The 20,574-nt window shown below is 51.5% G+C and overlaps 1 protein-coding gene across 1 annotated transcript in view; it reads right to left on the reverse strand.

Moving 5' to 3' along the window:
- The window catches only part of SH3BP5 (SH3 domain binding protein 5), a 71,882-nt gene extending 58,430 nt beyond the window's left edge, over positions 1–13,452 (reverse strand). Inside the window, exons 1-2 of the mRNA XM_069568586.1 lie at positions 12,983–13,452; positions 11,241–11,303 (exon numbers count right to left, since the gene is read on the reverse strand). Coding sequence (XP_069424687.1) covers positions 11,241–11,303; positions 12,983–13,135 — 216 coding nt within the window. The 5' untranslated portion in view covers positions 13,136–13,452. The remainder of the gene's footprint in view (positions 1–11,240; positions 11,304–12,982) is intronic.
- Positions 13,453–20,574: the final 7,122 nt, after the last annotated feature.

Below are 20,574 nucleotides of genomic sequence, written 5' to 3' on the forward strand. Positions count from 1 at the left end.
TGACAGCTATTTCTATATTCTAGCCAACAGCCTGCACTAACATCATTCTCCCTAAGTGACACTACAGTGGCTGACACTGTCCAAGGGCTATATGTACCTGCAAGTCTTTATCCATGCAGAAAGGATGCTACTACTCAAACCCATATACTAAGTTTGAATATCTAAACATTCTTAATACTTGGAATGTTTCCCACTGTTCTATCTTGGGGATTGTTTTGTATTGTTACAAATGAGGGTATCTTGGCTGCAAACAACCCTACAAGGCTTTTAAGGCTCTTTTCAAAGCTCCATGAATTACCACGTTGAGAATTTAACAATACAATAATTTACCAAGCAAACCCACCAACATCAGGACTTATCCACAGTTAGGGCAGGCCTACCAATCTAGAAATTTTTTCCTACCAGCCCTCATCGTTCCTAAAATTCCTTCCATGAAAATTCGTTTCTTTGATTCATAAAAATTTCTTTTTATAATAGTGCTACATTCTCCACCCTTATGCCCTGCCTGTGAAAATGGCCATTGCAAATAATGCAGAAGACATTGAGAAATGAAAAAGATAAAATCCTCAGCATTCTTAGCAGTAACCATTAATAACATGTGAGGCTACGTGCTTCTGAAACTACGATACTGCTTACCCCAACCCCACCATCAATCAACACGAGTCAAAATTTTTGCAGAATACAATGAACCAGAAAAGTGAAAAGCCACCAGGATGTCACAGCAATGTCAAACGGCAAAAAAGAAAACCTTGTAAAATCTTACTCTCAATTTCTGTGGGCACTGCACCTTAATTGGTAATGAGCAGAGTCGAGTCCGTGGACCATGCTCTGATTCTCTCTGTTCTAGACCCTTTGTTCCTCATATGTACACGTTCTTGTACTGCAAAGTATATATGCTTTTACATAAACTCTAGCATAGTTTTATACAACCATTTTCCCCACTAGCTTCTTTTCCACTGAACAGATGATGGCCATGCGTCCATATCCACATAGCATCCTATTCCGGTGTGAAACACTCTTAAAACTTGAGCATCTCCAAGCAGGGCAGAGTCCTACACCTCCATGAGCTCAGACCTTTGGGATGGAGGGGCTTGGGGGAGGAAGAGGTCACAGGTCGTGCTTTACGCCTCTGTGCCTGGGATCAAGGCTGCCCAGGCACGGCCCTGGGGCCGATGCAGTTCCAGAGCAGGCGCGAGGGAAAAGGGCCCTGCCCATTCTGCGGGACAGTGTGTGCAGCAGGAGCCACAGCGAGTCCACAGAGTCTGGCTCTAACCATGACTCCAGCCATTCATTCCCCAACTCACTGTAAGCAGGCACTGTGGGGGATACTGGGGCACAAAGATGCGGAGGCCAAGCCCTTCCTTCCAGGGGCTGAGTCCAGTGCACAGGGAGCCAGGCTGGCACAGAAATGACCAGAAGACAGCCTGAGAGAGAGCGTGAGACCGGTAGCGCTGCTCAGACAGACTTCTGGTGCCAAGCCTCCTGAGACTCTGGGTCAGCAGGTCTGGGTGGGGCCCAGGACCGGGCAATTGTAACTTGGTTCTGCGGTGCAAGGACCACGCCTTGATGGCATTTCTCGAGGGCAGGGGTTCCCCCCCAGGCAACCCCATCCCCTTTCCCAGGGACACTTGCAAGGCTGGAGATGTTCCTGGTGTCACAACTGGGCAGGGGGCACAGGAAGTGGTCTCATTTAGGGAGAGGATGCTGTTAAACCTCTTACAATGGACAAGACAGCCCCCCACAGCAAAGAATGTCAACAAACAGTGTCACTAGCAGAGCTGGGCAATTCCGTGAAAGCAAGATACTCAAGGCCTTGGTTTTATCAGCAGAACAGGGAGGATCAGCTTGATCACACACAGTCCTGCTTAGGATTCAGAGATGCAAAGTGCTTAGAACGGGGTCTGGCACACGGGAGGCACTTTTTTTGCCATTATTACTATTATCAGCTCTCATTACTACTGAAGAGCAGCTAGGAGACAAGGACATTCCAGGAGGGACACAAGTCCTTCCTGCAAGGACCCCACCACGCTACAGCCCTCGCATGCCCTCTCCCAATAACAGCAGCAATGATATTTACTGACGGCTTACTACACAACCATCCGTGGGATGAGGAAACTGAGGTTCAGAGATGTCGAGTAACTTGCCCCAGGTCACACAGCCATCAAGGGACAGTCTGTCAACATCCATCCACTCGAACATCAGGTGAGCAGCCACTATGCCCCAGGCAAACCTCAGGAGGAGACACAGCCTAACACAGCACAGCTCAGGCGGAAAAACAGGTGATTTCCAGAGCCTGAGGTCTGTGGCTCCAGACCCGCAGAGTCCATCTTGCTGTAATCCTGGCCCCACGAGCCCTCTCTCTAGCCCCTTGCCTGGAGCCTGTCTCTGACAAAGGGACTTCATGGCAAGGCCCTGGGGAGGAGGGCGGAGCATCTCGCTGGAACCTTCCCTGCATCCATCCTGAACACCCAGCGGGTCCCCAAGCTCCAGGCCAGCCCCGCATGCAGGAAGCCGCGCCCTCCCTGGGGCTGGGCAGCAAGCAAAGCCCTTCCGCACACAACGTCTCCTCCTGCCTCAGGCCCCCCAGAACCCCCAGGCCACTCATGACTCCAATTCACAGATCTGGCGACTCAGGCTCCAAAGCAGCAAGTGCCCCCAAAGTCAGCGGAGCTCAGGTTCCAGCCACGGCACCTGAAGCCAAGATGTCCCTCCACACACCCCTTTCCCGTGACTCTGGGGTTTTATTTCCCCCCTCTGACTATAAAGGAGTACAAACTCAAAGCAAATAATTCAGAAAACACAGAAAAAATATAAAGAGAATACATCTCACTCATCTCTCCAGCAGATATAATAGCTGGCATGTAATTCTTTCCAGATATGTTTATTCACATAAACATAGTTTTTAGAATAGCATCATGATTCTAAATCACGAACCCATGCTCTTGGAACCTGCTTTTTCCCATTCAGATGCATTTCTTGGTTAATAACAAGCTGGTCAACACGTGAAGCCCGGATTCCCTCAACCAGCGCCTGGGCTCTGTATTCATCTGTTTCAGCAACATCCTACTGACAGTTAGGCGGAGTCACAATTCTCCAGCATTTTCAAACAAGGCTGCGGTGAACCCTGCTAGACCTGGATCTGTGCCCAGTTACCCCCTTAGGACAAATTCTTCCAAGTGCAATCGCTGGGTCAAAAGTCACGGACATTCCAGCAGCAACAAGGGGACTGTCACCCAAGCAGGCAGCCCTGAGTCCTACTGATCTGATGGCCAAACTTCGGGTCAGAGCTGGGTGCCCCAGAGGCCCAGAAAAGACGTCACACCCAGCTGGCTACCGAAAGGTCTTCCCCCCCGCAGGCTCCCCTCCCCGCCACGCCATCCAGGCTGCGGGGCATCTGCACAGCCACTCTCCGCCCTCCCCTGCCAGTGGCCGGCCCTCCCGAAAACCCGAGTCCCCAGGCCTCGACGCCAAAGCCCCCGTTACATCAAAGCGCCCCCAACTCCCAAGACCCTGCCCGGGTCCCCCACTCTGTGGCCAAGGCCCCCGGCACAGGGAGGACCCAGCATGAGCCAGAGCCACAGGAGGGCCTCGGGACGGGCTACACAGACGCCTCAAGGGTACTGCACCCTGCAACCAGATGCCCCCAGAGACAGTCAGCCTCACTGTGCAACACACACACACACAGCATACACACACATACACACACCACACACACAGTCATGCAACACACACAACACAGAGACACACCACACCACACCCAGACACACAGACGCACACACAGACACCACACACACATCACACACACCACACATACACACCACACACCACACAGTCATACCACACACACAGCATACACACAGCATACACACACACACCACACACAGTCATGCAACACACACAACACAGAGACACACCACACCACACCCAGACACACAGACACCACAGACACCACACACACATCACACACACCACACATACCACACAGTCATACCACACACACAGCATACACACAGCATACACACACACACCACACACAGTCATGCAACACACACAACACAGAGACACACCACACCACACCCAGACACACAGACGCACACACAGACACCACACACACACATCACACACACCACACATACACACCACACAGTCATACCACACACACAGCATACACACACATACACACACACACCACAGTCATATAACACACACACACCACATACAGTCATGCAACACACAACACCCCACACACCACACACAAAGACAGTCATGCAACACACACACACCACATGCAGTCATGCAACACACACACTACACACACAGACACACCACACCACACACAGACGCACACAGCATATACACAGCATACACACACACACCATACACACACACACCACACCACACCCATACACAGAGTCATACAACACACACACACCACACACACTCACAGAACACACATACACCACACACACACATCTTACAGAAGAAAGTGCTGGGTACAAAGAGATTCCAGCCTCACTCATGCAACACACACACACACACACACACACACACACACACACACACACTCCTTAAAGGAGAAAGTGCTAAGATGTGGCAACACTGTCCTCTGAGAAAAGAATCTCTCTCCCCCTGACTTGAGCTAGTAATTCATTAGGAAGAGTCCAGGCTGCTCCCAATTCACCCGCTCTTCTCCTCCCCCACCCCAACTTTCCAAGCTCGGGACAGTTTTTTAAAGAGAAACTGTTTGCTAGTTTTTGGCAAAGGAGAAGGTTGATGCTGGGTGCAGGCCTTCTGTGAGTCTGAGGAACACAGATGTCCAGAATTCGGATGCTTTTTCAAACTGCCTCCACCCAGGCACAGAGGGAAAGAAAGAGCACGGCCATTTACAATGAAGCGCCTCTGCCCCCGCTAGGAAGGGCAGGCTGAAAAAGTCAGTGTGCAATGGCTTTCCGAGCCAGAAACATGTGCGTGGGCAACTGGGCCTGGAGAGCCCTTCCTGCTCCTCATCAGCGACCATTTCACCCCAAGATGAGCCCACCTTCCAAGCAGCACGGGGGTGGGTAAGGAGACACTACACATGGCGGTGAAAAGCTAAGGAACTGGGCGTGGAATAGTACAAATCCTGATGACAGCGACTTAGAAAGTCTCTGCTGCCTCTCGTTTCAAACCTTTGAGAACAGGTCGCGGGGTCGGGTACACAACGTCCAAGTGCATCAGCACGTCTCCCGGCCTGCCGCACCCCGGGGCAAGGCTGCCACAAGCAGAGGGACCGCTTATCTTTCTCCAACCAGCTCCCCCCAACCCCAGGGCACCGGTGCCCAGCCCAGGAGGCGCCCCTCCTTAGCACTGACTGTTCCTCTGGAGGGTCCTTCCCTGCCCCAGGCCTGCCCCCTTCAGACAGGCTTTCAGGGAAGCACACAGTGGGTGCTCAAGAAATACTCCATGAGTTAATGATTAAAGCTGATTAACCAATGCGCCTGTGGGAAAATACATGTATTTTCTTTACTTGAAACATCAAGCTCATATTCAAGAGCCTCTCTGATTAAAGGCTGGGCTTCTCTGGTGGCTCAGAGGGTAAAGCATCTGCCTGCAATGCGGGAAACCTTGGTTCAGTTCCTGGGTTGGGAAAATCCCCTGGAGAAAGAAATGGCAACCCACTCCAGTATTCTTGCCTGGAAGATCCTATTGATGGAAGAGCCTGGAGGGCTGCAGTCCATAGGGTTGCAAAGAGTCGGACACAATTGAGCGACTTCACTTTACTTCAGTGTTTCTGCAATTTCAACCTCCTCTTTTGTGAAATGTGCTCTTTAAATAGGGAAGTGTGTCCTTAGAAGTAGTCATGTGTGGATGTGAGAGCTGGACTATAAAGAAAGCTGAGCACTGAATTGATACTTTGAAACTGTGGTGTTGGAGGAGACTCTTGAGAGTCCCTTGGACTGCAAGGAGATCCAACCAGTCCATCCTAAAGGAGATCAATCCTGGGTGTTCATTGGAAGGACTGATGCTAAAGCTGAAACTCCAATACTTCGGCCACCTGATGCAAAGAACCAATTCATTTGAAAAGACCCTGATGCTGGGAAAGATTGAGGGCAGGAGGAGAAGGGGATGACAGAGGATGAGATGGTTGGATGGCATCACTGACTCAATGGACAAGAGTTTGGGTAAACTCCAGGAGATTGTGATGGACAGGGAGGCCTGGCGTGTTGTTGTTCATGAGGTCGCAAAGAGTCGGACACAACCGAATGACTGAACTGAACTTTCTACTTATAGTTAATACAAAATATTGGCTATATTCCCCATATTATACAAACATCCCTGAAGCTACCTTACACCCAATACTCTGTGCTGATAACCACTAGCTTGTCGTCTACACCTGTGAGTCTGCTTCACTTCTGCCATATTCCCCAGTTGGCTGTATTTTTCAGACTCCGCATATAAGCAGTATTACACTGTCTCTGTCTGACTTCTTTCACTTTCGGGTAATGCCCTCCAAGTCCATCCATGTTGCTGCAAATTTCATTTTTCACAGCTGAGTAACATTCCATTATGCATATATGTACCAAAAATGCTTTGGCTGCACCATGTGCAGGATCTTAGTCCCCCAACCAAGGAGCAAATGCAGTGCAAACCTCCATTCCTAACTACTGGGCCACCAGGGAGGTCCTGTACCACATCTTTATCCATTCACCCATCAGTGAGCGCATAGGGTTGCTTCCATATCGTGGATGTTGTCAACGGTGCATGAGCTCCGGGGTCACCAATTCACTAGAATCACTCCGAGTCACGAGGGGTGCTGGGCCCTGCAGACCATAATCAAAAAGCACAGGAAAGGAAACACGGACAGCAGACGCCCCGCCCCAGAGGCCCTGAAATATACACAGTCAGTCGTCGTTATCTGTGAATCTGTCTACTCACTAATTCCAGAAAACACTGTGCCGCTCTATAGCCATGCACGGGCCTGCACAGAGTGCAAGAGGCTCCAGGCGCCCGCGGGGCTTTCTCGGGGAGGAGGGACTGACTCCTCTGCCCTGCTCCAGCTCTCGTGCTACAAACAGGCGTCCTCGACACAGTCCATTTAGTGCCACACTTTCTGCGTTTGTGTGCTTTACATTGGTGATTTTGCTGCTTAAAATGGACCCCAAGCCTAGTGCTAAAGGGCTGGCTAGTGTCCTAAGCCCAGGAAAGCTGTGATGAGCCTAACGGAGAAAACACAAGTTGAATAACCTTTGATCAGGCTGAGTCATGGTGCTGATGGCCAAGCTCAACATGAATGAACCAAAACTACACATTAAATAAGGTGTCTTTAGGGACTTCCATGTTGGTCGAGTGGTTAAGACTTTTGCCTTTCCTGGATCACAGGGGTGTAGGTTCCATCCCTGGTTGGGGAACAAAGATTCCACAGGCCAGAAACTCAAAACAGAGAACAGAAACACTATTTTAACAAATTCAATAAAGACTTTAAAAATGGTCCACATTTTAAAAAAGTCTTTACAATAAAATCATGTGCATATTAAAAAGCAGAGACATTACTTTGCCAACAATGGTCCGTCTAGTCAAGGCTGTGGTTTTTCCAGTATAGTCACGTACGGATGCGAGAGCTGGACTAGAAAGAAAGCTGAGCACTGAAGAATTGATGCTTTTGCACTTTGGTGTTGGAGAAGACTCTTGAGAGTCCCTTGGACTGCAAGGAGATCCAACCAGTCCATCCTAAAGGAGATCAGTCCTGAATATTCATTGGAAAGACTGATGCGGAAGCTGAAACTTCAACACGTTGGCCACCTGATGTGAAGAACTGACTCATTGGAAAAGACCCTGATGCTGGGAACGATTGAAGGTGGGAGGAGAAGGGGACAACAGAGGATGAGATGGTTGGATGGCATCACCGACTCAATGGGCATGAGTTTGAGGAAACTCTGGGAGTTGGTGATGGACAGGGAGGCCTGGCGTGCTGCAGTCCATGGAGTCACAAAGAGTCGGACACGACTGAGCAACTGAACTGAATGTGTCTTTAAACAGAAACACAAAGTTACGAACTGATCAGTGTACGTAGGGGACCAGCGGCTCACAGGAGCCTAATGAGGTTGAACTTACTGAAAGCCTTTGGTCACAACATTTCCCTCAGGAGCCAGTTTCACACAAGCTTAGCGGAAACTCCTGCAAACAAGAAGGACCATCCATGTGCTCAGGTGGCTGCTCCCTGGCCCACACCCATCTGTGCCCGCCCTCCCCTGGCACCCCCACCGCTCCCTCCATCTGCCGCTCCGCACACAGGCTCCCTTGTTCCGCTCAGTGTTTTCCGGAGATTCCTCTGTCGGGTCGCTCTTCTACTGGACTCTCAATCCGTAATTACTAGCCACCTCTCCATACCGCAGCCTCAACTGAGACATCAACGCCCTGAGGCAGGGCCTCTGTCTCGAACCCCTATCTGCTTGGATCAGCAGTGGCTGCAAGCCCGACACCAAGGGGGGTGCCCAGTGCCCGCGCGAAAGGACACAGCCCGCCAGACAATGGCCATCTGCTCCCCGGTGGGCTCTGTGAGTGTGAGCAGTGTCCAGAGAGCCTGCACAGAGGCTGAAACCCCACCAATTAGACCCGGGCTGCCCTCCTAAACCTGGTTGGTCTGAAGTGAGATGTGCTCTGCTCTAGGTGTAAAAGATGTACAAGACTTCTCTGGGTACAAAAATGTACGCAAAACATCTCACTCATGGTTTTCCTGTTTTGATTCCACACTGAAATTATTCTATCTCAAAAATTCTGGGTTAAAGGAAATTGGATGGAAATTAGCTCCAGCTGTTTCTTGTTCCTTTTCAACATGGCTGCTAAGGAAGTTTTCATGACGTCCAGAGTTTGCACTATACTCATCTGAGTCCACCAGAAGGAAATGCAACCCACTCCAGTAACCTTTGCCTGGAAAATTCCACAGACAGAGGAGCATGGCGGGCTGCAGTCCATGGGGTCGCGGAGAGTCGGACACGACTGAGCAACTAAGCACACACACCCTGGTCATAATAAGGCCACGGAAAGGGCAGCCGGTGACACAGGCCAGCCTGACCCCCTCTCCCGGCGGCTGCCAAGTGCCCTCCGGAGCAAGGCAGGAAACACCTGTCAGAGTTTCCCGTGACACTCAAGGACCTAAGTGTGTCCAGAAAGGGGCTTCGGAAATCGGGGCTGAAGAGAGTTGAGATGAAACAACAGTGCCTCAGAAGGGGAACACAACCTGGACAGGGGCCAGTGGGGAGCAGCCCTATAAATATGTGCTGGATGAATAAACCGTGCGTGCGTGCTAAATCGCTTCAGTCGTGTCTGACTCTGTGACCCCATGGACGGTAGCCCGCCAGACTCCTCTGTGCATGGGATTCTCCAGGCAAGAATACCGGAGTGGGTTGCCATGCCCTCCTCCAGGGGACCATCCTGCTTTGGCAGGCGGGTTCTTTACCACTAGCGCCACCTGAGAGGCCCTGAATCAATCAGTACTTTGCTAAAAAATAAAAATAAAAAACACAAAAATCTCTAACTTATCTGCTGATATTTGGGATCGCAGGACATGAGAAATGGAAGGGGATCTGAAAAATGACTAGGCTCTGCCGTGTGGCTGACCTGTGAGGACACTGACCTCCATATCCTCCCCTGGAGAACTGGTGGTCCCTGCCTCCCACCCTACCTGCCAGGCCCAGGCCACCTGGTAGAACTGTCTACGATGATGGGAGTTTTCTCTGATCTGTCCAATACCAGGCCTACCGCGCCCCTGCTGCTGCTGCTATGACTGAGGAAGTGAACTTTTAATTTTATTTAATTGTTATTAATTTAAATTCAAATAGCCACACGTGGCTAGAGGCGGCCATCATGAACAGCGCAGCTCTGGGCTGCTGTGACAAGGTGGAAGGAAGTAAACCTTGTAAAACCCTCGGGGGACTCCCCTGGTGGCCCAGGGGCTGAGACTCTGCACTCCCAATGCAGGGGGCCCAGGTTCGAGCCCTGGTCAGACCCCACACACTGCCACTAAGAGCTCGCACGTCACAACTACAGATCCTGCGTGCTGTAACCAAGACTCACAGCAGCCAGAGAGAGAGACATTAAAAATTTAAAAAAAAAAACCTTTTTGGAAACGTCAAACCCTGATAGAAATGAAACAGGTCATGCTGCTAAATGAATTCCAAACGTGAGATTCTAAGAGATTTCAACTGCCCAACAAACAGTCCTGATTCATCATACGTGCAAAAAATTTCCACACACAGAAGGTACTTCACTTGGGGGAGAAGAGGGCTCACAGATGAATCAGAACACAGGAGGAGTCCCTCAGAAGCAGCTCGGCAAACTAGCTTTGCCTCTCGGCCACCTCTGGCCTCGACATGCAGGGACCAAGCAGGGTTGCCAGGCTGGTGGATCACATTCCTGAGACCTCCCACCCCCTCACCGGGAGGGACCAGCGGCACCCGCCCCTTCTGCTGACCTTCCCGCCCCTTCTGCTACAGACGCCGGCCCTCCCACAGCTCCCAGACACAAGCCGGGGTTGTCAAACCTGCAGGGAAGTGGTGGGAAAACCGCCACTGCTGGAAAGGGATGGGGGCTAAATGGGAGCCACGAAGAGTGTCAGTCTGTTCACTCAGGTGGGAAGATGCCCATGAACTTCAAATCGAGGTCTCGGCTCCCCAGATTTTTCCAGGCAGGAAAGCACTTCTGAGACTAAACAGCTTTTCTTTGCCATTAAGATCATTAATATTCTACACCCAAGCAGACAATAAAGAAAAAAAGCAGGCGAGTGGAAGGGCGGGGACGGGGGGGCAGCACATGGTTAGGGCCCAAAAGTCAAAAAAGATCTAAGTCTTTTTGAGGAAACACATGATATTTCCAAGTAGCAATGTAAGGAGTCGCTGTAAAATATTTAAGAGATTTTGTGAGCTCATTCATTCTTATCCATTAAAGGGCAGAGCTCATTTCCCCTCCTCAATCCTTCTAACTTTTCAACAGACACGTTAACTTTAGGGCTTAAGAGTGTCTAAAGCCCTTGGTTTGGGCCCCTCCGAGTTTCCAGGATGAAAAAACCTCGTGAAATTGGATCCTCGTGTGTTCCACCCACAAGCTGGCCTCAGTGGTGTAATTCATTCTGTCGGGCAGCTTGCTATTGCTCAACTTCAAGGAGGGAACGCCAGCAACCACTCTGCAGCTATTAAAACAGAATGAACCAGCCTGGGGTCAGCAGGACAGAAGCCACCTTCACTTCAGGACCCAGCTCTCTGTACCTCAAGTTCAGTCTCCCGCCTGTTGATGTCATCCGTGGATTGATTGAGTTTCTCCAGTTCTCCCTGATGAAGAAAAGGGACAGAAAAAAAAGACTTCAGGGATGCTTGTCTTTGGTTTCCACTGTGACTCAGCCCCAAAATCTGCAAAATTACTCTGGTCAGTTTGTAGGAAGAGGAACCAGTCCATATTAATTGTCAAGGAAAACAGTTGTGCCTTGGCTGGAAGAACAAATGAATGTCAGCATTTCTGAAACCCTTTTCTTGAGAGTGGCCTTTTTGAAAATGACTTAAGGTTCCAGGAATTTGTCTTTTCTTAGAAGGTCAATTATTTATTGCAGGTTTGTGCCTTCAGGTAAACCCACCTGTTATAAACGGTTTAGAGGCTAAATCAAAATAATGCTTTCTGCTTTAGAGCAGGAATTTTGCAGAAAAGATAATAAAAGAAAACAAAGCCAAGCCTAAAGTATTGAAATCATGCGAACCAAGGGTGGAATTCTGGCATTAACTCACCCAAAGTTGAGCATTTTTCTGTAGAGAGCATTTTCTTTTCCAACTGCCAATTATTCAAACTACCTAGCTGTTTACAAAACAACTAAAACTAGCTTTAATCCTGATCCTTTAAATATTTACAAGCTAACATTTTGTAAAAAGCGCCCAGCATGAAGTTAACTCTTTTTGCTCTGCAAACAAAGGATCTTGTTAACAGAATTCCCCTACCAAGAAAACAAAATGTAGTAGCCCAAACTGATTTTAATAGAATTCCTAATAGGAAGCTTTTTCCCCCTGATTTTTATCTTGCTCACCTGCCATAACAATTCAGTTAAACACAACAGCTGAGTTAAATGAGCTTTTTAATAGATCTGCACACTGAAAAACCAATTAGGTCTCCAGAAATCGCAGTTCATGCTGAAAAGCAGGGTTTGTTACAAGTGACTTACGGAAGAGTGGAAACATGGGTCTTACAAAGGGGTGTGCTGTGCTCTTTTGCTTAGAGGGTGAAGAGGTTAAGCTGTCACTTTGAGATCTCGGCTAGGAAATTGCTTTTTAATCATCTCCCGGAGAAATGGAGGCGCAGGAAGCAGGCCAACCCTCTCGCCTTCTCGCGCGTCAGCTTTGCGCACCAGTTGGCCCTGGTTTCTGTTCACACTCGACCTCACAAGGAGGAAAAGCTGGGTTTTAAACCGTTTGAGGCCAGCCGGAGGGCTGCGCCGGGGGTGACAATAAACCCTTCGGTTTGCTAACAATGAATCGGCGCGGGGGCGGGGGGTGGCTCCGGACGGTCCCCTCTGCCAGGTGAGGGCTCCGATCCCCGGGCAGGGCGGCCGCCCCAGTTGTAGGTGGGTGGCCGGCGCCCACCGCCCCGGGGGCGCGCGCTATGCCGCCGGCCGGGCTCCGGGAGTCCGGAGGTTGCGCAGAGCCCGCGGCGCGCAGAGCCGGATCGGGTACCCCCGAACCCGGCGAGGCGCCCCCGCCCCCTTTCCTCTTTGTTGCACGTCCGCCCCAAGCGCAGGGCACGCTGCGGGCAATCTCCCGGGTCCAAGCGGGAGTCCCGGCGATGGAGTCGGGCCGCGTCCGCGCGGGCACCGCAGCCTCCCCAGGAACCGGGCGAAACCCGGCGCTCGGAGCCTCTCCCCCGCAGCCCCGGGCCTCCCCGGGCCGCTCCCCTGCGCGCAGGCACCCGGAGCTCCGAGGCGGGCTGAGCGCGGAGGCCAGGGCCCCCGCGCGCCCCCCGCGCCTCCTACCTGGATCCGGGGGTCCACCTCCTCCTCGTCCGCCAGCCCGGGCTCCATCCCGGCTTCCTCCTCGTCGTCCTCCTCCTCCTCCTCCGAGTCCCGGGCGGGCGGCGGGCGCTCCGCCGGCCCCTCCGGGCGGTTCCGCCTCGGCGCCGCGTCCATGCCGGCTGCGGCCAGGGACGCGCTGGGCTGGCAGCCGCAGGTCGCGCCGGAGCCTCCTGGCCACGGCCGGGCGGGGGAGCTGGGCGCCGCTCGCGGCCGCGGGTCCCCGGGCTCCGGAGGAAGTGGGCGCGGTCGCCCCCTCTCCGCCGCGGCCGTCAGCGCCGGCCGCTCCGCCCCCGGCCCGCCCCGCGCCGCCCGGCTCGGCCCGGCCGCCCGGGGAACCGCGCTCCGTCACAAAACCTCCCCACCAGCAAGCCCGTAGGTGGTGAAATGGGGGAGCCCTCACCCCAGTTTTAACTTAGCCGCCGGAAGAGATCGCCAGCTCCCCAAGGTCGGCCGCCGGGTGTCCGGGTGCTCTTCCCCCTCCCGCCTCTGCCAAGGCGAAGTGACTCCGTGGAGGGAAATTGTTAATCGCTCAGTGGTGTCCGACTCTTTGCGACCCCATGGATTTAGCCCCCAGGCCCTCTGTCCATGGAGATTCTCCAGGCAAGAACACTGGAGTGTGTTGCCTTGCCCTCCTCCAGGGGATCTTCCTGACCCAGTGGTGAAAACCGGGTCTCCTGCGTTGCGGGCGGATTCTTTACGGTCTGAGCCACCAGGGAGGCACGTGGAAGGAAAGTCGGGGGGTATTTCCACCATCTGAAGTCCCCTTTAGAAGCTTGTCCTCCGTGACCTTGGACCATTTGCAAGACTCAAACCCCTGTGTACACTCCAAGCATTTCTGTTCCCTTGGGTGAAGCTGAAGAAATGTATCCCCAGAAAAGGGAACGGAAACGCGCGCTCGCATAGCAGACACGCAATGACCCAGAGGGGAGCCGCCGGCTCCAGCTCCAGGGGTGGATTCCTTGTCCAAAGGCTGTGTCCCCACTGAGCAGAGCTCCACACCCAAGAAGCTCTGCCTTCAGAGTTGTGGGATGGCCCTACCTGAATAGCTGGGAAGCATGGGAAATCCATTGATCAGGGTTGTGGGTGGTTGCGTGTGTGCCTGCAGCCTTCTCCAGGAGATGTGAGTGTTAACCTCTGTTAATGGACACACTCCATCCAAGGGGTTACTGACTGAGGAGGTTTCCTGCCCACCCTGAACAGAATGGGGCGCCAGAACTTGCCCCGCAAACTCAAAAAAATCCAAATAAAGGTCATGTCTGCGCTTTTATGAAATGTCAGGGCCACTGTGATGTCAGGGGAGCAGAAGGTCAGATGACCCTAGCAAAGCAGGCAAGGACATTGCCACTGGCCGTTGCTAACATCTCTTTCACTACAAAAACGCAGAGTGTACGCTCTTTCTACGCAAAGGCTTGTGGCCTGTGGGCTCTGTTGAGTTTGGAGGGCAGACTTACTTGGGAAAGGAGCTTCTTTCTGAGAGCTTGTCATTAAAGCCAGCCTTGGGAAACCTGTTTATGGTTGGTTTTATCAGAAGCCAAGTTGGGGGGTTACCCCTTGGGCAAGGTTCCGCCCTACACACTCTGGCACCGTGGTCCTCCCTATCAAAGGAGTCTCACTGTCTCCTGGAGGTACTGCAGGTGTATGTCATGGGTTTGTTTCTGAACAGGTCATACCTGTTCATTGTTCTTTAAATCGAGAGAGTCAGCAGTTCTTCGTGAGATGTTCTCAAATTCCTTGCTAACGACATAGTTGCTTTTCATTTCCCAGTGAGGGATGAAGGCAGGGTCAAGATGGCCATTAAGAGTCACTTTGGGACACAAGAGCCACCAGTGTCTCCTTGTTGGCTTGGAACTGAGCCTGTACCTGAACAGACTGACCCCAGCTGTGAACAAACTGAGACAGAGATTAAAAACAAGAAAAGTGAGGTCAGCCCTGATTCTGAACACTTCCTAGTGGTGGAACCTCATCATCACCATTTGAACAACAGCCTCCAGAGGACATTTCTGTTTAAGTTTAGATTTAAGAGCAATAGGTGGTTCAATGCCTCTATGGGACACAGGGAAACGGCTTCTGAACGTCAGTGTAGACTTTTGTTGCTTTATTTTTAGAAGACCTGGGCCAGCTATAGAAAGGATCCCAATAAGTGTTCTGAAGTTTAAAAAAGGAAAATAAAGCACAGCACTATTATGTATTTCTATGGACACACACATGTGCACATCCATGCAGAGGAAGAGAGCTGCAAGGGAGACTCTGTACCCTCACAAGAGTGGCTAGCCCTGAGAAGGAGGGTAGGGAAGGGCCCAAGACTGGCTAGGATCGGGGGTTGGAGATGTCAGAGGGAACTCTTCATTTCTCGATAATACTTTCATTTTTATCAGGAGGATATATTTATGATTATCTGTGTAATTCTAAGATAAATTTAAGATAATGCATATTGTATTCATTTTCTGTTGCTGTGTAACAAAGTACCACAAGTTTAGTAGCTTAAAACAGGGCTTGTTTATTAACTCACAGTTTTATAATGGGGAAGGGGGCGTCCCTTGTAGCCTCAGTAGGAAAGAATCCACCTGAAAAAGCAGGAAACACAGATTGGATCCCTGGGTCAGGAAGATCCCCTAGAGGAGGAAATGGCAACCTAACTCCAGTGTTCTTGCCCGGAGAACCCAGTGGACAGCGTTGCCTAGGGGGTTACAGTCCATGGAGTCACAAAGAGTTGGACACAACTTAGCAACCGAACAACAACTGTAGGCCTGACATTCAGGCACAGTGTGACTAGCTTCTCTGCTCAGGGTCTCCCAGACCAGACCAGGGTGTTGACCAGGCTCCAGACCATTCTGATGGCTCTAAGGAAAAAGTCCCTCCAAGCTCATTCAGGCTGTTGGCTGGATTCGGCTCCTTGCGGTTGTAGGACTGAGACGCCCGTTTCCTTATTGTCAGCCAAGGGCCATTCCTGGCTGCTGGAGGCCACCTACATTCCTTGCGATGTGACCCCCAGCATCTTCAAAGCCAGCAGCAGAGGACCTCCCTTGTGCTGTCTCCCTTTCCGGGGAGACCAGTCCCTTCTAAGGATTCGTGTGGGTAGGTCAGGTCCACACAGGATAAAGTCGTCTGTACCATCTTCACAGCATAATCGTGGAGGTGGCTGTCCCATCATAGTCACAAGCTCCCAGCATTTTACCAGAATATGTACAAGAATGGAGCTAAGGTATATTGCTGCCTACCACACGTATTAAGGAGGCAAGCCTTATAAGGGGCTTGGAACCGAAATAAATGCCTAATGTTTATTTGGCTGCCATATGTGATCTGGGTGAATGACTCTGAAGGATGGGCTGGAGATCCCTGGACGTCTCTGAGAACTTTCAGGATACACATGCAATCAAAACTTGCAGAGAAATACAAGACAAGACTTGCCTTCCTCACTCTCATTCTCTTATGAATATTCACTGGGGTTTCCTAAAAGTTACATGACAGCATGGTGCCGCAACAGATTGAATGCAGAGGGTATGACAATCCAGCTACCTGGTAAGCCACACATAAATGGAAAACGATGACCTTGTCAGTATTTTATTTTCTTTTGGAAACGTTTATTTTTCATTTTGAAAGCTAGAGTTATCTTTCATAAAATTATTATATTCACATTAACGTGTAATAAGTGTGCTGTTATTTTTAGATGAATTCATGAAAGTTTTTAAAGTGGTTTTCATTTCGACACAGCAGCAACCACCTGTAGATGTACCACAGAAACAACAGCTCTTTGAGGTCTTCAATCACTTTAAAAAAATGTAAGGACGTACCGGCAATAAAAAGTTTGAGAAACATTGAGCGAGAGGAAACGTACCCTCTGGTTGGAGCTATGCTTTTTTATTTCTATTTAAATGTCCCACTGCCTCGGTCACTCAAAAGACTCGTCACCACCCCCAAGACCCCGAATTTGGCCACTGGCGGAGTATTTGGGGCACAGTACATTTCTGCCCATTTCAAGAGCCTTTAAATACAATTTAACAATTGAAATGATTGTGATCATTAGATAAGGTGCTGCTCATAAGGGATTAGCTCCTGGGATCTACAGTTCCTGGATTTTTCAGTTCCTCTGAAGAATCCATTGCCCAATTATAGCATTGCCCCCTTTGGAGAAAACAGATTTTTAGTGCTGCGTGTGTGACGTTGGTTTCCAAGGACACAGCTGTGCCTTGCCAGGCTTGGAGGGGTCGGAGTGGTGGGGAGGACGCCTGCACCGCACTGTTGCAGGGAGGGAGACCCCCGAGTGGGCTCTGGCCTGACACTGGGGCGTGAATTATCCGAGGAGACACATGTTCTGACAAAGCAGGAGACTGTTGGGAAGGGGCACTGGGTGGAGAGCAGGCGGAGAAGGGCCCCAGGGGGCTGCCCTGCCTCGCGGCTCACAGTCGGGTCTCACGGCGATGCACTTAGCGTCCAGGCTGTCTCTGGCCAGCCCTGACTCAGGGTCCTTCCTGAGGTAAGATGGATGGAGTGTAGCTGGAGTTCAGCCCACATGGACTCCAGGATCCTGGGAGGCCGGCAGGACATATGCGCTGCCATCGCCTCTCTCTTTTTGACCTTTCCCAAGAAATGGCAGCCCACCCCAGTCCTCTTGCCTGGAAAATTCCATGGATGGAGGAGCCTCATAAGCTACAGTCCAGGGGGTCGCTAAGAGTGGGACAGGACTGAGCGACTTCACTTTCTTTTCCTTCTTGGTGATCGCTTGTTAGTTGCACGTTCCTTACCAGGATCTCCTGTTTAAGCTGACTCGTGCCCGTGGTTGCTATCAGGCCGAGGTGAGTGGTTTCAGTCAGTGATCCCCCTAACAGTGCCAGCGCTGTGATTTGGGGCAGCTTGATCACATTGCTCATGGTACGGGCAAATGTGTGGACGGCTGACAATGGAACAGAACCCCAGGGACTCCTTCACTTGGAGACATACTCCCTGCTGTCCTTAGAAGAAAAATGCACAGCCTGAAAGTTGCAAGTCATGTTTTCTTCAGGGAGCTCACTGAGGACTGTAGGCGGAGAGGCAGCCTCTCGGATAGGAACTGCTGCAAAGAGGTAAGGGTGCAGCCAGGACATTAAAAAGTTTGTGCTGGCATTGGGGTGGGGCGGGGTGGTCAGTGTGGTCAAACATCATAAGATGACTGCTAAGCGCAAAAGGGGAGCTCTCAAGGTAAGACTTCAGTGCTTAGATGCAGAGTCTGGGTTCACTGAAATTATTCCTTAGATAAGCGCCTTCACTGCCTAGGGCCAGCGTCCTGGGTTTTCCCACCTGAATCCCCTCGGGGCTGCCTGGGGGGCGGCTGCATGGATGATGGCCGCAACATTCTTTGTCCACTGGAAGCCGGGCCAGGCGACATTCTTTGGCCCCCGGTTCAGTTTACTTTCACGACCTCCTTGCAGTTTGGTTAAACTAGGGGGAAGTAAGCCGTCTGTGTTTGTTCCCTGTTCCTCCACTTCCTCAAGCTGAAAGCCGTCCTGGGTGACGATCGCAGCCTCCGGGTCGTCCCATTTGCCCCTGAGGACAGTGGGCTGACCTTTGGAAAAAAAGGGGGAGAAGGGTAGCGGGCTGGATGAGCCTGGGTTTACAGATTCCTCCAGAACAGGTCCTTATTGTCAGGATCTGGTTCCTTTCACGGCATTAATACCAACCGCTCCTTTTCTAACCCCACGTCCTCACTAGGGTCGCATGTTTACCGTCCCAGCCTCTTCCTTCCTGAATGATAAAGGAGGCAGGTGTCCAACAGAGAGACTGTCTCCCCATCTCATCTCCCGCTGGAATGAGTGCGTGGGGATGTTTCTATCCCCATAGGTGTGGAGAGAAACTCCAGCTTATGTAATAAACACTGAAGGAAAATCCTGCCGTGTTCAGGGGGCCTCACTCTCCTGTCTTCGGGGGAAGGGAGCTTGGGTGGACTTAAGGGCAGAAAGAGCGATGGTGTTGGCTGTTCATGCCACCGAAGGAGCAGGCTTTCCCTTCTGGCTGCTGCAAAGGGCTGTGCATGTCCCACTGTGGAAACATGGAGGTCACCCATCTCCTGCCTGCAAAGGCCAGGGTGGTTTTACAGAGAAGACAACACTTGGCCTGGAATGACAAAAAGAATTTTCACAAACAAGAGAGGAAGTGAAGTGAAAGTTGCTCAGTTGTGTCCAACTCTTTGTGACCCCATGGACACTGTATAGTCCATGGAACTCTCCAGACCAGAATACTGGAGTGGGTAGCCTTGCCCTTCTCCTGGGGATCTTCCCAACCCAGGGATTGAACCCAGGTCTCCCGCACTGCAGGCGGATTCTTTACCAGCCAAGCCACAGGGAAGCCCAACAAGAGAGGAGGGTTTTGTGAGAGAAAGAAAGGGCTTTCCAGATAGGGAATAACATGAGGAAATCACGGAGGGGCTGGGCTGGTCAGGAACAGCAGGGAGAGAGACCATGTAGACCTGGGACCCGGGGAAGACAGTGGGGGTGGCTGGAGCAGGAAAAAAGCCTAAAGCAGAGTCTGGGGCTGGTCATCAAGGGCCGTGGGTGCCAGGCTCAACCTCTGGACTCTTAAACCATGGGCAACAAGAGGCCGTTCACTCATTTGTGGATTTATTCATCCAACGAATATTTACTGAGAACTTAATAGGCCAGAGGTCAGAGTCTCACTATGAACAAAAGATGCAACCTCCCCGCTGTCATGGGGATAACAGACAAGGATACAAGAGGCAGGTCAGGGTGACCAGGACCAAGGGGCCAAGCAGAGGATGGATGGGGAAAGGAAATGGGGGTGCTATTGTGGTTCTAAGGCTCTCTCAGGAGGGCATTGGAAGCCAAGACCCCAAAGAAGTGAGAGTGCAAATCCTGCATCCCCTCGGAGAAAGCACTCTAGCAGCTGAGGATGTGCGGGGGTCCCAGGGACTTGAGGAGAGAAAGCAAGATAGTTCGGCAGGGGATGAGGATGCCGCCCTTTTCTCAGTGAAACAGTGAGCAAGGTCATCAGCCATGAATAAGGAGGCCGTGGGAGGCGCAGGCCCAGCCCTGGAGGCGGGGGAGAGATGCAGGAGTGGCTGTCGGTGGAGCGGGGAGGTGGGTGCCAGGGGAGTGTGTTCTAGAAGCCAGGTCGCACAGGCCCCTCCTGTGGCTGGAAACTCTGGAGACCAGTCAGCAAGGATGAGTGGTTTCGCCAACCCAGCTTCAGCCTCTGGGTACAGGAGGAAGTTTGTAAGAACGCGGGATTTCACCAGGGTTAGGATTACACTGAGGAGAAGGTAATGGCACCCCACTCCAGTACTCTTGCCTGGAAAATCCCATGGACGGAGGAGCCTGGTAGGCTGCAGTCCATGGGGTCGCTGAGGGTCGAACACGACTGAGCGACTTCACTTTCACTTTTCACTTTCACTTTTCACTTTCATGCATTGGAGAAGGAAATGACAACCCACTCCAGTGTTCTTGCCTGGAGAATCCCAGGGACAGAGGAGCCTGGTGGGCTGCCGTCTATGGGGTCGCACAGAGTCAGACACGACTGAAGCAACTTAGCAGCAGCAGCAGCAGCAGTAGGATTATGCTGGGTTC

The sequence above is a fragment of the Ovis canadensis genome, chromosome 1 (genome assembly GCF_042477335.2).
Source record: "Ovis canadensis isolate MfBH-ARS-UI-01 breed Bighorn chromosome 1, ARS-UI_OviCan_v2, whole genome shotgun sequence".
Lineage (NCBI taxonomy): Eukaryota > Metazoa > Chordata > Mammalia > Artiodactyla > Bovidae > Ovis > Ovis canadensis.